Genomic DNA, 17,283 nt, shown 5'->3' with positions numbered 1-17,283 from the left:
ACCTAGTATTATCTGAATAGCATTATAAAGATACTGACCCTTTGTATGTTAATCACATTTAGACCTGAAGTAAAGGTTTTCACGGGAAATTTTTTACAGGTCTAACATGACTGCATGCAGTATCCATATGAAAAAACATTTTCATTATAGATTTACAGAGGAGTTACGTTCCACCACTGTCTTCAATGACTACTGAAAGTACCTTAAGGTTAAGGAATATTTTCTTGCTGTATGGATGGAAGACAGCTTGCAGCCCAGAAGTTTGGTTCCATTACCATTAAAACATCCTTTCAGCCACACTGATCACAACGCATCCTAAATCAAGCTAGGTTATTAAGTGTCACCTAATTGAGTATCTTCATCAGAAACAATGGGTAAATTAACTCTTCCTCTCTTTGATATAGCTTTGCTATACTTTAATTTCATAATACACAAATCATGACATCAAAAATTATGTCAGATGGAAAAATGAAAACATTTGCTAGTTCTAATGGAATCTGAAGATCACCTTGGTAATGCTGTCATCTAAGGTACACGAAGTGATATGTAAAGTTTTCAAATACTTTAAAAGCAAAGCATCTGAATACAGAGTTTTAGACAGATTCCAAAGTGTCTCTGTTATATATTACTGATGCAATTATTTTTATGTTCTTATTATGCAATGAGAAAACAAAAAACACTAACAGCCCCTTAGCTTGAAATGACAGGCAAGCACTAACTAAATTACAAAATATATTGATATTAATAAATCTAACATAGGAAAACAATGCATAATTCTGACAACCCTGAAAAATCAGCTCCCAAATGAAATACAGGGTAACAACAACCAGGTGTCTCTGGTAAACAGGAACATGGGGAGTATCTGATGCTATTTAACAAGAAATACTAAAATTTATGATTCAATGTATTAAACCTGAAAGCACGTTGAGAGAGCTTTTGTTGATACTAGATTAAAGCGAAAAACAATACATTTATATTTATCAAGATTTTTTTGTTTTTGTTTTTTTTTTCTTTTTGCATTTTATTACTTGATGAACAACCTACAGAAGAATTCTTCACTCGAACTGAAATGCCACAGCTCCAGGATGCAAAGACAGCTGTTTAACAGCATGCATCAATATTACAAATAGTTTAGCACAGAAAATACAGAAAGATGCTGTATTTAACAGAGACTACAGAGAAAATAAAGAGAATGCAATTACTGTTGTTGGAATATGACCACTTCTCTAAAATTAAGCCTTACAGTCCTGATAACATCAGCAATCTTCAATTATTTTTATCTGGTCATCCTACTACCTTTTACACTTCTAAGTTAATAATTCACTTCATATTCTGAAGGAAATATTCTTACCTAGACAGCATGCCCAGAGGAGTTACATTAAGTGACCCCATCAGCATTGCCAGGGCCATCCCCGGGGCTTCTCGCTCTATTACTTCTTTAGTGGCCTGCAATCAAAGATTAAATAGCAAAGTGAGTGAAAAACAACAAGGACTAGAAAAATATGAAATAAACTAAAATTTTGGTAGGAAAATCTTTTGTTTGCTTCAGAGCCAAAAGATGTCCTTGATACACTCTCAGCACTGGAATATGGTGAAGAATTTTCTCTTGGTTGTGTTAAATAGGGACAAGAGGGTGGGAAGAAGCACTGTTAGCTGCACTTATTGTGAGGATACCTACAGAAAATTCTAAAAGTCAAGACCTCATATATGGAGGAAATACTAACGAACACCACATGAACAACTCCCCCTAGCAGAAAGGAAAGAATATTTGTGAAGAATGAAAGAGTACACTGCATATATAATGATTTGTTCCTTCTCCCCAGTCTGTCAGATTTTCCAGGTGAGATTTTCCCAGGCTCAAGAAGGATAAATTAATCTGTGCAGAAAGCAAAATAAAGAAAAATTGCAAAGGGAAACCCACGTAGCAGGAAAGCAGGAAAATAGTAAAATGGTGATGATAATGGCCAGGGGCTGACGCCTTCCCATTTGATCATGTCAGCAAAACAGCAATTCCAAACAGGCTGGTGGCTTTTATTCACAAGCAGTTTCTATGCTGTGGGCACTGAGAAGCCTGGAAGCAGAGTCTGAATATTCTTCTGTGGTAAGTCCTTTTCTTATACAGGATATCAGCTGTGAAATGATTATCCAGGAACGTTCACAAACTTCTGTCTCTCTAACACAAATTTTCTTAAATGCCCAACCTGCTCTGGTTTCCCAAACTCCAACTTATTTTTGGATAAAATACCTCAAAGGAAGGTTACAGTCCTACCCTCTTTCCGTTTATACTGCTGTGGGTGCTTTTCATTGAATCACCTTGATTCCCATTGTAATTCAAGATTCTACATTACTTGTCACAACTAAAATGTTCACAATGTTCATAAAACTACAAAATCCACTGTAAAACATCCAGCCAAACTACTGTGCTTTAATGGCACAGCTACCAAGACAGAAAAAACGTGTTTTAAATGTATGGACACTGAATAAGCTAAATATTCTTGGCAGTTTGACATGTTAAAGAATACAAAGGAAGAAATCCAGACAAATGACTTTGTAGGAAAGATTACATTGCAAATCAGATCTTAATACTTTTGAGAAGCTTCCAATTTACAAAATAATGTCACAGAGAAGGAAAACATGGCTTAGAAGTTTTTTCCCTATGAAAATGATCCAGTAATCCAGGCATGTCCAATGCACAGTTCAGTCCAGCCCAGCCCACCCTGCACTATAAAGGCAGCAGCTCTGCCCCCCTGAGCGGCTCAACCCAATACTGGGTGCATACCAATTGCTCACAGCAGTCAAGTCACGAGTGTGCTATTAACTCTGCCTGAGCTAAAACCAGGGCACAGGGAGAGCACAGTACATTGCTAATTCAAGTTAGGGGAAATAACTTTATGAATTTTGATACACTGGCTAAACACAGTTCTGTGAAGAGCGGGGAAAAAAAAATCTGTTTTGATAAAGAAATTTGAGAATAAGCTTTAAGAACGCTGAGAAAATTTCTGCACAGGCAGAGAAAATTTCAGCAAAAATCTCTGGTGAGACCTTGAGAACTCAGTCAGAATTGCAGCCACTTCCATAGAATAAGACTGATGCATTTGTTTTGCAAAAACAAAGTCAAATGTCCTACTAGTTTTATGTTTTTCTTCTTTGATTTGAATAAAAAATACCAGAGATTAAAAAAATAAATTATCAGTTATACAGAGGAACTATATTATATATTTTATGAAGACTACCCTGAAAGTAATGCCTCCTATTTTATGACGTCATCCTACAATGTCAAAGGTAGATGTTGGTGGTATAGCAGGAGAGGCTGAATCTTCCCACCAATATTCCATTACATTTTCTTGCCATGTGACAGATGGCAGCAGATGGGCAATCTGACAAGATGGCATCTGACATGAAAGAGTGTATGAAACAAAGATGCATGGGGAAAAAAATTGCTCTCACTGACATTCATTGATGCTTGCTGGATGTTTACGGAGACCAAACGTGGATGTGAGTACAGCGAGGTGGTGGATGGTGCATTTCAGCAGTGGTGACCTTAACAGTGGATCACCTCTGCTACTGCAGATTCTGAGAAGCAGAACACGCAGGCCCAAGTTCACAAATGCATAGCTAATGGTAAGGAGTCCATTGAAAAACAGTATTTTGTAGCTGAGAATGTGCTTTACTAAACAGCGTCATTGTGCTCTTTGTAGTAGTTTCTATGAAATAAAATAGGAGGCATTACTTTCAGAGCAAGCAATGTCTATGCAGCCCAAGACAATTCCTTTTCATTCAGTGTGGGCCAGGCAAGCCAAAAGGTTGGACACCCATGCCAGTAGTCGTACAGCAAGAAAATTTAACAGGAAGAAATACATAAATGAGAAAAATAAAAGAAAACAAAACAGTACAAATATTCCACTGGCAATTTTCAAATATTACCACTAACAATTTAATGTGTTTTAGAGAAATATGTCAGTATCAGAAGGCATCAGAACAAGTACCAAGTAAATTGTCAGATATTTTATCAAAAAGCAAACCTGGTATTTGCTACTGTGGGAAGCAGGATCTTTGGTTTATACAAAATCAAACAACCTCAATTTGGTAGCTGATAGCACAGTATCTTATTTCCAGCAAATCCACTCAGAACAAAAGAAAAAAAACAAACACCCAAAATATACATACAAGCTCTACAACATGGCATCTGCTTTTCCAGAAGCAGGCTAGAAATGATATGGGCAAAATTAAAATATCTGCACTGAGGCTGAATGCCAAAAGGTACCCACTGAGGTATTAAATTAGCAATTACACATTAAAAATTCTGAAGAAAAATGCTCTGCAGTGTTGAAGGGACATTTTGCTGACAATGAAAAACTTGGTGAAACACGGAAGTCTCTATGTGTGCATACACAATAAGTATATATCTATGCCCTTTATTTTCACCTAATGCCTTGCTTCAAAGATATTCAAAACTAGTTTTAAATATAAAGTGCATTTTGAGATTTCTTTTCTGCCCTTGAGCACAGTGACGCTTTGAAGATATCATTAGTTAAAATTCTAAATAGGCTTCAAAGGTAGTACAAGATGCAAAAGAGTTCCACAAACAATGACCCTGCAGCTCTGGGAGTCCTTCAATGAAATTCAAGTCCATTCTCTAACTTCACAAGTAAAATGACCTTCACAAAATGTCACTGCTAGCAGCCAATGTGATTATTAAAAATGTATAAACTAAGCAGCAGCAAAATCTGAAAGGGCAGAAAGTCCAAGTAGCAGTACAGCCCTCAACACTAGTTTCTAAAAATATTTGTTTCAAAATATATATGCTTGTATTCATTTCTGCAGGCAGACTTCTACAGAGAGGAGAATGCTTCCTACAGTCTAGCTGGACAGATGCAACCAAAATGGCTGCTGCTAAGGAAACATCTTTTACAGTGACATCTGCTCTTGAAATCAACTGCTAAAGAGTCCACTCTTGGAATGTCCTTAGCTAACACTTTATTTAAATAACACTTCATTTAAACGTGTGGCATAGAGAAGATGGAATCACCATCAATCACACCAGGAAGCTCATTCAAGACGTACACAAATGTATGTATGAATTTAAGGACGCTGCAGTGATTTGCAGACAGTTTGTATCTATCCCTAAGGTCTATTAGTTCCACCTAAAAGTGTACTGAAGTGCTGCTGGACAAGTTTTCTAAAACATCTTTCAAGACTGAAGGAAGGGTGAAAGAGAGATGCAGAAAGTCCATACAGCCCAGGAGTTACAGCCTGGCACCAGTGTCTGCACAGAGGCAGCCTGTTAACAACTGACAGTGACCCAGCTCTTCCATGTTTTACCACTTCTATGACAAGGTTGAATTAAGATTGTAAAACTTTGTTCCATGGGCAATTTCAGATGCCTTTAATGATACTTACACAGACAAAATCATCAGGTAAGCACCTAGCTTATTGAAGCCAAGACCTTATAGCACAACCCAGTTTTCTTCAGTCACTTGACAGGATTTAGAGGATGACTGGGGTTTTGCCAGACTGTGAAAAGGGAAGAAATGTCCTGAGCAGATTAACAGAAAAAAAATAACATACATGTTACAGTAATGGACAAAACTGAAGCATTCTAATATAAATGTAAGCAGATGTTTTCAGGGTGTGACAGACTTACCAACAGATATTATTTCATTTTAAGTTACAATATCTGATGGTTTTCAGTTTTAAGACATGCCATACTCTCATGACTTTTTCCCTGTTTGACAAGAAATTCAGAAATCTGTAAAAGAAAATACTGCAACACAGTTGTTGGTAGCCTCACCACCAGTGAGCCCTTCTCTGCTGCATGGAGCCATGGCACTGGCACCTTCTCCTCTACAGAGCACAGCAAGGGCAAGGGAATGAGTAGGATGGAAATAAGACTACACAAGGCACTATGGACGGAAAATACATGAGGGAAAAGCTCATAAGAAATAAAAGAGAAGACAGAATTCTATACCACTGTCAGACTGTGGGGGAACCAGAAAAAGAGGGAATGGGACTTGAAGAAATGAAGTGCCTGCTCCTGAGAGAAGTGGCATTAACAATTAGATAATCATTTTGAACTATCACTTTTCAGGATTCCGCAACGTCAATGAGAACATTTCTTTTATATCTCATTGCTACGTGAACAAATCCAACATATTCTGAAACATGTTTTTGATATTATTCAAAGTGTCTTTTTATTGGAGTTAGAGCATTATGTTCCCGAACCAACTGATATATTTTTAGATATCTTTGACGTAGTTGTGGTTGCTTAACAGATGGCTTACTGCCAATTGGTTTGAGAGTTCTCTGCTGCTTCACTGCCTTTCTGTTCCCTCATATAAATTACATTAGGTGAAAGCCCTTCCAGGCAGCTTGTGAAGGATATACCCACTGCAGACTGATTTAATTAAAACACCTAGGACTCTTCTTGAAATGCACAGAAACTCCGTATCTTTCTCTTTCAGGTATTAAGCATGGTGAAGTTTGACCTCTTACCAGTAAGTAGTGATCTGAGACATAATTTTATATACCCTTCAGCAGTATCAGGAGAGTAATATAGTTCTATCTTTTCAACTAAAATGCAAATATGAGACTGAGAAGTCATAATAAATTTGATTAAATTAAGGTGATCTGTCAGGAAGTATTATTTCTGTTGGAAAACTTCAAATATATGATTCTGCATAGCATATCATAAAGCTATTTAAGCAAATTAGTGAACAAATTTGCACTTAACAGGCCATAGAATTAGCATAGATAACATATTATTGCATTGCGGGTTTTACACTTTATACGAAAGTCTTAAAAATGTCAAATCAAACAAATAACTATCTGCTCTCTCCACCAAAACTTGCAGACCACAAGGTCAAACCTCTCAGAAGAATGGATGAAGAATCTGTATGGAGATAGTTCAGCTGAAAGCGCAACATAATTTTCAGTCATGTCTGTTAATGAGATGTATAAGTAGTGTGTATATGAGTAACAAAAACTGTCTCGCTCAGCTTGCAGAAGAGATACCACCTTAAAGGTTATTTGGTATACTTCTGCTGGAGAGAGTTCATGTGGCAGTAATTCCTTTTCAAAAGTCAGCAACTGGAGCTTATCATCAACTTCCTCACTCTCATCTTGCAGGAGAGAAAACAGAGCTTACACAGAACTAGACTGATTACAGCTTCTTATCTAAAATTCAGTTATAAATTTCTTCTCTTAGTACAATACCAAATAAAACTTGCAGCAGTTTGTTACTCTTAATGTGTTGGAAAGTTACTGGATAAGCATCACTTTTCAATCACTCATTCATGCCATCATACTGTCTTTTCTTGAATTTTTGTTTTGTTGCACTATGCCCCCAGTATCCTCTGTGATGACATTCCATATCTTTTCTATGGATGGAAGCTTAACAAGAGCCATGTTCTCAAATGCCCTCCAAAATCAACTTTGTTTGGCTGACTATTCAGTTAATTTGAAAAATGGGTAAATGTTACTGTATATAGTACTGCTGCACCACAACCAAAGCTGAGGCAGTTATAAAAGTCACTCAGACTTCAACAATGTCAGCAACTTCCTAGTGATATAAGCCATCTTTGCTACTCGTATCAGTTCTTCCATACAGAAGACAATTTGAAGGTCTTAAAATAATTTTTAAGATACAAGATACGTGGAAATTTTCATTGTTGCATCTCCAATATGCTACAAGAGTATCCTCAACAAAAAACTCATACTAAAATTCAAACCATTTAGAGTACATTAACAATCAGACAGAGCAACTCTGGGAATATTATCAAGGCACAAAAGATATCAAACCCAGAATTGATAGTTTAAATAATCTCAGCCCTGCTATTTTTGTGCCAAGGACCAATATGGAATTCTAAAAGAATTTGCCAGAGGACTATCCTTTGTTCTTTTACAGTTGTACCGTACAGACAAAAATAGCCCTCTACTGTTCTCATGCAAACTGGCAGAATTTATCATTATTAATACTGAACACACCAGTGTTTATGGTGCAAGAAAGGAATATGCTACCACGACCAAAGAGAAGTTGGAATTCAGAAGTACACAGAAGATGTGCATCTGTTGCATAAGGTTCCTAACGCGAATGAAGTATGCATTTTGATTGGTCAGGTCCAGGAGTATGTCAGGGTGATATGACTTGTAATCACATTAATCACAGGTCCCGGATAACAATGAACAGCCCACTGATGGCCCTAACATAGCATTGGGGTGCTGCAGCCAGATATACACTGAACAGTGGCTGAGTTTTGACACGAACACAATTATTGCTTTCTTCCTGATGTCAAAATAGTTGTTACAGACCATGTAAGTCCACAACAATGCCTAGATCCCAAAGGCAACAAAGAGCTGCTCCTGTAGAGGGTGGATCCCAGAAACAGGTGGTAGCTGTTATTCTAGAGCTTTGGACAAAATTAACACCCACAGAAATGAATCTGTCCATATTTACATTAAAAGTATCAGCCTGATAGCCACTGTTTCCTCAGCAACAAGCCATCCACAAGTGCTGCTTGGGTGGGTCTATAAAACCTGTCAATGGATTTATGGTGGCTTATTCCATCAATTTCAACATGATTACTTGCTCCTTTTCCTTCTCTTCTCCCATCTCAAACCAAAGTACAGTCAAAGATGGATGAAACCCTTATTAAAGTAGTCAACTAAAAATGAAATCTGCAAACTGTTGTATCTGCAGACATCAATAACATTTCCACTGACAATAGGTCTGCAGCACAGGAATACTGATTTGAAGTTGCTTGCTTTCTCAGCATATTCACAAGGACTCTGCTGCCAGCAAGATCTCACACTTCACAGAATGACCTTACAAAATTTACCCGTGTCAGGAACAGAAGTGTCACAGCAATTACTGCTGATAGATAAGATTAAATAGAAACTCTTGTTTTTCCCTGAATCCATAATTCCTAGTGCTTGTGACTTGCCTTCGAATACCCTCCTCACTCTCTTTATTGGAACTCGTGATAACATTTGTTGTTACCTAATGCCTACGGCATGAGATACTAAAGCCTGGAGCTAATTCCATATTCTTCCTGTTTATAAAACAGTATCACCAATGATTCTATCAAAACAATTACATTGTGCACACAAAAAAGAAATGCAACTGCTAGGCAGAGGTACCTCTGACAATACCTCAATAACTTCAGCATGACTAAGCCATTAATATGTTTAATTGTTGGACTCCAATTATATTGCTATTTTTTACCTAGGAGTATAGAAGATAATAAAGATCAAACCCAGTAATATTTACTGTAATTTTCCTCAGAGACCCTGCCTTCTTCAACTGAAATCAATTTTGTTGAGAATTTTGTTCTCAGCTATCCACAGAACCATGGAGAAGAAATAAGAGAAACAAGCAGAAACAATAATCAACACCGGTAAGAATTCTACAATTACTGGAATTGACAATGTAATGAGCACTAAATAATGCTAGGGAGCTGTGCTGCATTAACAAATTACTCTGTGTTGTAGATGTGGTTATATGTACTAAAATTCCAGACTATTTGCCTATATCAAAGAAACAGGGTAGAGTTATCTTAATTTCATTCAAAACTAGCTTTAAAGTGTACTAAGCAGTACAGTCTAGAATTAAGAAGAGAAACAAAACCACCCCTTTTACATAGGTATGATACCACAGGATGAAAACTTATTATTCATAAATCCTCATTAGCATGCATAAAGAGTGAAGACAACAGTCAGAAATTTATACTACTTCCTCCTAAGAAACTGCCCGGTCTCCTTGGCTTTGAATGAACTGGAAGTCTATTCACAATTTTACTTCTCTAAATAAAAAATTTTGTAGTGCTTTTGAGAACAGCGGGAACATTGTCTGTTGTTCCCTACTATTTGCTACCTTCCATGAAGTATAAACATTGCCTCTGGAACTCCAGTGAGGTTTTGCCATACCTCCTTCAAAACATTTTAGGTCTAAAATCATCAATGTCGAAGATTAAATAAAAAAAAATCTCTCCTGAAATGCATCTTCTACAGTACAATGCAGTGAATGTGTATTGAATGATAACTTTTCAAGCATTTACCTTGACAACTTAAGAATTACTAAAAGCACCTTCTCTTAAGATTGCCTTAAATAATATTTTCACTATCCAAGTAAATGATGAAGTATGGCGATAATAGCTTTCAGGAACTAATGCCATAACATAAAAACTCATAAAAACAGTGAGATCCAGTAATGCAATTCATGTGTCCAGTGCCTGAATAGTTGCTGATGTAGATATACGTGAACGATGTGCTCACTGGAACTGAAAAACTGAACAGATTTTGAAAGCAAAAGTGACTCTAACAATTTCCTGTACGGTATTATTTAACTCCAGGCATGAATAATTCTTTTTTATTCTCCAAGATTCTCATGGACATAATTAGATGAAAAAGTTTCTTAGAGAAGATGAAACATGACACTCCTAGGATAAACTCATAGTGCTTTTATTGCCCTGTAATTGACAGATGATAACTAAAGAACACATTCAGTCCATTACCTATCATTGGACTTTATCATTTTAAGCTTTAAGATCTAAAGGCATAATTCAACTGTCTTGCAATAGCTTTCAAAGATGGACCATGTCTGTTTGCCTCCTATAACTACCAGAGCAATGTGCTCACATTCAGAGAACAGCAACCACAAATAGCTCTAGAAATATTAACTTAAGAAAAAATCAGACATCAGACATGCTATGTGTCTGAACAGTTAAATAAAAAATCCTTTTTTTTTTTTTTTTTTTTTTTTTAACCAAGGAAACGAAACAAGGATATAAAATATTATTGGGGAAAATATTAAGCTGTATTAAGAATGTGACAAGCTATGTGACAAGCTATTATCTGAGAAAAACGCACAAGTTCCAGCTAGGGTAGTTAAGTCCATCTTACTAATGCTTCAGATATCAAAAGAAAACTACCTTCTTCCTGCAAAGAGTGTTGATGAGTTAATAGCAGCTTCTCTTTAAGATGCTGCAGGAAACAAAGTTCCCAGGAGACAAAGAAATCTGCTTTCTCTGTCCTTCTCATTCTTGGAATCACCAATGTGAAACTTGCACTCTGTGTAGAAGTGCTGGAGACAGACTGTAGTTTTAGGGTTTTCTGTTCATGTATTAATTCCGTATGCAATAGATATCAATCTATCTGAGAGAAATTAACAAGTCAGCTCATAGAAAAGTGGCAATTAGCTATTCATTTTTTTCACTCTTGATAAGGAAGTTGTAGCCCCCAAAACTCCTGGCCAAATTTATGAGACAGAAAATACATTCTTTCAACTGAATATATATTTTTTCAAAATGACTGAACTATTTTTACCATAGCTTGATCACTACAGATGAAAAGCCCATTTCCTTGGACATTTTTGCCATGAAGTTGCCTGAGTCAACACTACATCTATTTTCCAGAAGGCACAATTTTCAACCAGGAAAAATGCATATGTTCAAGGAAAAGCACAGTGTTCATCTATCTTCAGTTCAGAATTTTTCTGCCTTTTGTTTAAAATTTATACATCCATATTATTCGGAAACTAGCTGTTTTTATGAGATAACATTAATTTAGAGAAAATGTATTAATTGAAATGATACACCTGTGATGATATGACCTGCAGTTCTTGGGGCAAGAAACTGAGGTCAAGAACTGTCCAGTAGCCCTATAGTGCAAGAGTGAGTGCTTCTCCTCTCTTCTAACATCCTCACTTGATGCCAGTTCTCAAACAACATTCTAGGAAAGAAGCAAAACAGACAAAGTAACATCAAGAGTTAAACCTTTCAGAACAAGAATTGCCACTGAGATATGTGCTCTTACCCAGAACCCTCAACAGTGAGAAGCTGGTGGGAAGTGAGAGACTGCGAGCCTGTTGTTTTTAAGAATTTGCAAAGTTGTGAAAAAATATATTTGGAGAAATAGGAAAGAGTTACTAAGAGTGAGATGCCTAGGAGACCAAAAGGTCGTTATTGTCCTGAAGTTCCTTGGAGCTGAACAAAGCAGTATAGCAGATTTTGAGGTTTCAGTGTGACATCGGGGAGAAAATCCCTGCTGTCTCTCACTGAGTCTGTCTTCCACACTTGGAGCTGTTCTCCAGTGGCAAGGTTGTGTCAGAAGCAAGCTATGATCTCACAGGATACCTCTCAGAGCCAACAGATAGTCTGGCAGAAGTGAAGATGTACCAAGTCAAGGGTGCTGGCTTACTGGTTGGGTTTGACATCAGTCAGTGTATTTAATGTATCTCTGAAGATAGTAAGAAGACAATGTATACTATATAACATATAATAATATATCGAGAGTTTAAAAGCTTAAGTTAATAGGATATGACAATTATTTTAAGTGTAGGAAGACTTTATCATGAAATTACAACAGGATTCTTTATGAGAGAGTATTTACTCCAGTTTCTACTTAGTACTGGATTCAAAAGCATGATTTAAATTACAAACACAGTAAGTTAGAAATGGTTACAGAACTAGGAGAACAGAGGACAAGTGAGTGGTATTAAAATAAAAGAAGCAGAAAATTGTACTTCATGCAGTAAGCTCTGTCCATGATTTGTGAACCCTCACCACAGATCTTATATGTGTAGTCAAGTCTTTGTTCTTAATCTGTGAAAAAGTGACAAAAAGGGTTTCGTAAGCCAGTAACCAAATATTCTTCCAGTACCAAAAGTTCAGCAGAGTGGGAAGCGACAACTAGACCACACTGCAGTTTGGTAACCACATACTGATCCAATGTCCTTTTTTTAGGTCAGCTACAAACTCATGCTTCCAAATAAGAGACTTGTAAAATTTCTTACTTAGCTTCTTTGATTCAGTGTCTGTTGGGCATAGCTCAACATTCGGCCCTTATTCTCTCTGAGCCTCAGTAACGTACTGCTTGCCTTTTTTTTTTCCCCTGTTATTACCTACCTTCCATGGGTTCTGCAAGAATTACAGTATATAACATTAGTGATTTGTTTCAGTGCTGAATTTGATGCTTCACACAGCATTAGTAAACAGTAATATACCTATCAAATGAAGTGATGGAGTAAGGATTAAGTAAGATTTAGGACCTTTCTTTTTTTTTTGCTGGCTTGCTTTTTTTGTTTGGTTTTTGGTTTTGGTTGTTTTTTTGTTGTTGTTTGTTTTTTGTAAGGAGGGAGAGGGATTTGAGTAAGCAGATCTATGAAAAAGCTGGATGTGGGTACTGACATCAGTTTTTGGGCTGGTATGTTGAACTGAATCAGATAATGAAGGAATCAAACAATATTTTTCCCCCATTCCTTACTTTTCTTAATTTTTCAGACTGATACATATTTAGGAATAAAATCTAGGCAGGTGGGCAGGACAATGTGACAAAAATGCCAGGCATAAAAGCAAGTGGACAGGAATGCAAAAGAGCAAGAATCAGTAAGTAAGCAGACTCAAAGAGCAGCAAGGGGACACTATAATCAAGAAGCATGTGAAAGGCAGGAGGAAAATGCCAGACATTCAGCAAATTGATAAAGCAGTACCAAACAGCAGGTGTGCCAAGCAGCAGAAGAACAGCTCCGCAGTCAGCAGATGCACTCAGCAGGAAGGTGATGTCAGGCACTCAAAGTGGGAGACGTGGCAGTGGAAAACCATCGCCCATGAGTAATCAGATGTAAGGGACAATAAGGAGGCAATACATGCCATTCAGCAGATGGGCAGGGCAGCAGATAGTCAGTGTCTAGCAGTTAGCTAGTCAAGAGGTAATGCCAGACAGTCAGGCAAAGGGCCAAGATTTTGGGAGGACAATGTCACACAGCCAGCAGTAGAGAGAAGAGAAAGTAGTGAGTGCCAGCCAGTCCCCAGACAGGCAAGGTAGCAGAAGACCAATGCCCATGAATAATTGGATGCAGCTGTCAGCAAGGATAAAACATAAGCCTGTTAACCGACTGACAAGGCAGCAGGGTGACAGTGCTTTTGCAATAACTTAAGGTACCATGAGTGAAAAAGTCCCAAGAATCTAGATGCTCACCCTCTGATAACGTGATTAGATCAACAGAGTGAACCATGAAAATCCACGGGAGAATAGCACACAAATGGAAACAGCAGATGAGTCTGACCCTAGCACTTGGGGAGGCCGTGGGACCTTCCTATAAAACAAAAATATGAGAATCCACAAGAAAATCAAACAAATGGGAAAAATGCATCTAAGAGCTATTTCTGATGATGATTTAAAAAGCAAAAAAATACTAGCAAAGAATTAGTTTGGAAATGGTTGGGTGGGATTGAAGATGTTGCTTACCCCTCTCTGGAGCCCACATAATGGGAATGTTGGGAATTTCTGCAGCAGAAAAACAGAAGAGAAAAGGGATTTCTAACTCCCAGTTCAAGGAAAGCATGTAAATTTAGGACTGGGTAACCTCTTTGGGCAAAAAAATGAAAATTCACCTGAGTCTTTGTCCATCCCCAGATACATGCCTTTACTGAGGTTTTTGAAAGATTAAAAAAGCCCACATTCACTTTCATCTCATGACATCCCACCCCTATTTCCCCAAACCACACTTACCTCTAGCACAAGGTGTGTAAGAGGGGAAAGGGAATGGTCTTGTGAGCTCATTCCCATATCCACTGGAAAATAGCTTGTGAAGATGACAAGGAATACCAATTAGCCAGTGATGGCTATTTGTGAGACAAAGTGAATAAGTTATCAACTGTTACTCATCACTAGTGTAGGCTCGTGTTTGAATTTGGCCTAAGTAAATCCACGCCATACAGAATAGCTTTAGTCTTTTAAGTCTTGTGGGATATTCTATGGCAAGAGTTGCAAAAATCCAACCTATGATGCACAGAGCACTCTGTTACTAAACATGGCTGGTTTTTGTAAATAAATTCTTTTTCAGAAACACATAATCAACCTTAGAATGCAAGAACTGAGAAAACAGCAGTAATAAAATTCAAAAATAATTTCAAAATTATTTCAAAATTCAAAAGTAATTTAACTCATCTGTCATTTCAGTCATGGGTTGTCTTCCTAGTCACCAAAAGGAAAGCAAACAGGAATCACTTTGCTAGCAATTTCTGTTCACTTAGAAGCCTGTATTATGTGTGTAATTACTGTATTAACTGCCTATCTATTAACTTCTAATACTAATACTGAAAACCTACACTCATTGTAATCAGGGAAGAACACACAACAAGAAGCAAACTCCTCCCTCCTGTGCAAACCGTGAAAAAGCTCAGACACAATAAAGGAATCATTAGTACTGACTAATATGCCCTGTTGAATTATGAATTGGAAAGGTCACCAAGACAGTATAGCTACGTATTCATAAGCAACAAAGCTTTTTAGGAACACATTACGGTAGGAACAGGCTTCATTATTCATACTGATCCTCTGGGTATCAGCCATTCATTTGCCTTCCAGCCAAGCAAGGCACAGGAATAGTAGAGATTAATATAAACTCAGATGTAGAAATCATAGAATAGAAATTTCTTCCATATCCAAACTTCCCTGTATCAAACACTACTATCTGGGCTTGGAACACAGTAGCAGAAAATGTAAGCAGAGGAGGCTAAGAGATTTAAATTATATGACTAGTGAAGGCGTAAACTAGCCAAGAGCAAAGTAGTATAAATGACTGAGAAAGTGCAGGTAGTGATACTACAAAGCAGAACATATTTTAGAGCACACAAGCACATCCTGGCAGTTTTACCAACTCCTGATTTTGTGGCTAGCAGCAGCTAGAGTTAGCTGAACCGCATTAACAGCAAAATCGCTATCACCTTATCTCCAAAGGGAGACCTTTCAAGGCTCAATGAAAATGAGCTATTACAAACTAATCTTCAAGAACCACTGTGGAAGAAAAAAAACATACTTTATACATCCAGTAGAAGTTTAAAAATCAATATGAATTAGAATACAGCAGTCTGCTCCTCAGTACCAATTTTGGTATTCACCGTACAAAACAATTGGGAAAATGAATATATGCATATGCACAAAGAGCATGGAAGCTGAAATAACTGTAAACAGTCTGAATGAAGGTTAAAAATGTACTGTTTTCTAATCAATATCTGATAAGACTTCTATACCTGAGTGACTATATAGCCTTGTTTTTCTCTCAAATTCTTTTAATTAACACTTTGCTGGAGAACCTGTACTGTTCCAGGTGGTAGGAATGTGCAGAAGCAGGTACAGGCACAGTTACCATCCAGTTCACTTTTGATTAATAGCTGAAAGCTCTCCTGCACAACAGGCAAGGAGCAAAGAAGAAATTTTCTACTGTTTAGTAAGCATTAGTACCAACAATAAACTATTCCAACAGAGTTATTTTGGTATTCCAAAATAGCTTATGCCAAAAGGACTGACTGAATTTTTGATATATCTTAAATGCAAATTAGCAGTTGTCTTCTAGTTATTATTTCTTTAAGCTGCCTTCACTACGATTTTTTTGTTAATTTTCTCCATATTAAGCGTCTATTAAACTATTTGTAGTGAATCATGACCAGAAAAAAAGTGATAAATTAAGGCTGAGAATCGCATAATTGCATGCCTAACAATGTTTTCAATATTATTTTACCTTAACCTGATGTTTAATTTAGTTTAGTTCCCTATTACCTGTTGTGAAGAGATCTTCCAAGGGAAATACCTAAAAGGCAGAAATTCCCAAAGTCCCAAACTGTAAATTTCATTATGCAGAGGAAGCATGGTAAACAAAGATTTCTTCTCCAGTTACAGAAAAAAAGAACTGCAAGATCTAATCTCTGTGACAGCTACACTGCTAACTGAGCCAAGCCAGCTAATTTAACCTAATGAAGACACATCACTATGAGCTCTGGTCACTACAATGAAAGCACAGACATGTATCAGGAACACCATTAGGAGGAGATCCCATTCCTTTGATAAGCGGTAAACTATGTACTTTTTTTAAAATGGTGTATTTGTTAAAGTATTTGGGATCACTGCGATACGAACCATTTGTCCACTCACTTTCATTTTTCAGTTACCTTGGAATAAATTTTTAACTGGAAATTCTACGATACAAAAGTGAGATTTCCTGATCTGTAACCATGGCTTTGCTTCGACTCACTAGCTCAGAGCATTAAGGAGAGATAAAATGAAGCAAATACATAACTCATTAAATCTCATACATGACACATGACTTCCATTAGGGATCCCACATAACTTCTTGTTGTTTTTTTTTATAAGACATCCCTTCCATAAACAATCAGTTCTCATTTGACAGAGATGAAGCAGAGGAAATATAGCTTTTTCTTTTTTTATTTTGTTTATTTGGGGATGGAACTTGTTTGTATGTTTAATATCATTGTTAAAAACAAAAAATTC

At 37.0% G+C, this 17,283-nt stretch overlaps 1 protein-coding gene across 31 annotated transcripts in view; it reads right to left on the bottom strand.

Annotated features, from left to right (window-relative positions):
* GPHN (gephyrin) overlaps positions 1 to 17,283 on the bottom strand; it is a 240,785-nt gene that overhangs the window by 96,471 nt on the left and 127,031 nt on the right. For 17 of the 31 annotated variants that reach the window (XM_072337092.1, XM_072337096.1, XM_072337095.1 and 14 more), the window contains exons 5-6: positions 14,242 to 14,280; positions 1,352 to 1,446 (exon numbers count right to left, since the gene is read on the bottom strand). In XM_072337092.1, the coding sequence (XP_072193193.1) occupies positions 1,352 to 1,446; positions 14,242 to 14,280 (134 nt within the window). The remainder of the gene's footprint in view (positions 1 to 1,351; positions 1,447 to 14,241; positions 14,281 to 17,283) is intronic. The other 14 variants (XM_072337125.1, XM_072337093.1, XM_072337115.1 and 11 more) reach the window with 1 other exon arrangement.

The sequence above is a fragment of the Excalfactoria chinensis genome, chromosome 5, assembly GCF_039878825.1.
Source record: "Excalfactoria chinensis isolate bCotChi1 chromosome 5, bCotChi1.hap2, whole genome shotgun sequence".
NCBI lineage: Eukaryota > Metazoa > Chordata > Aves > Galliformes > Phasianidae > Excalfactoria > Excalfactoria chinensis.
Note: the sequence above shows the minus strand (reverse complement) of the source record. Positions and strands in the feature narration are given on the sequence as shown.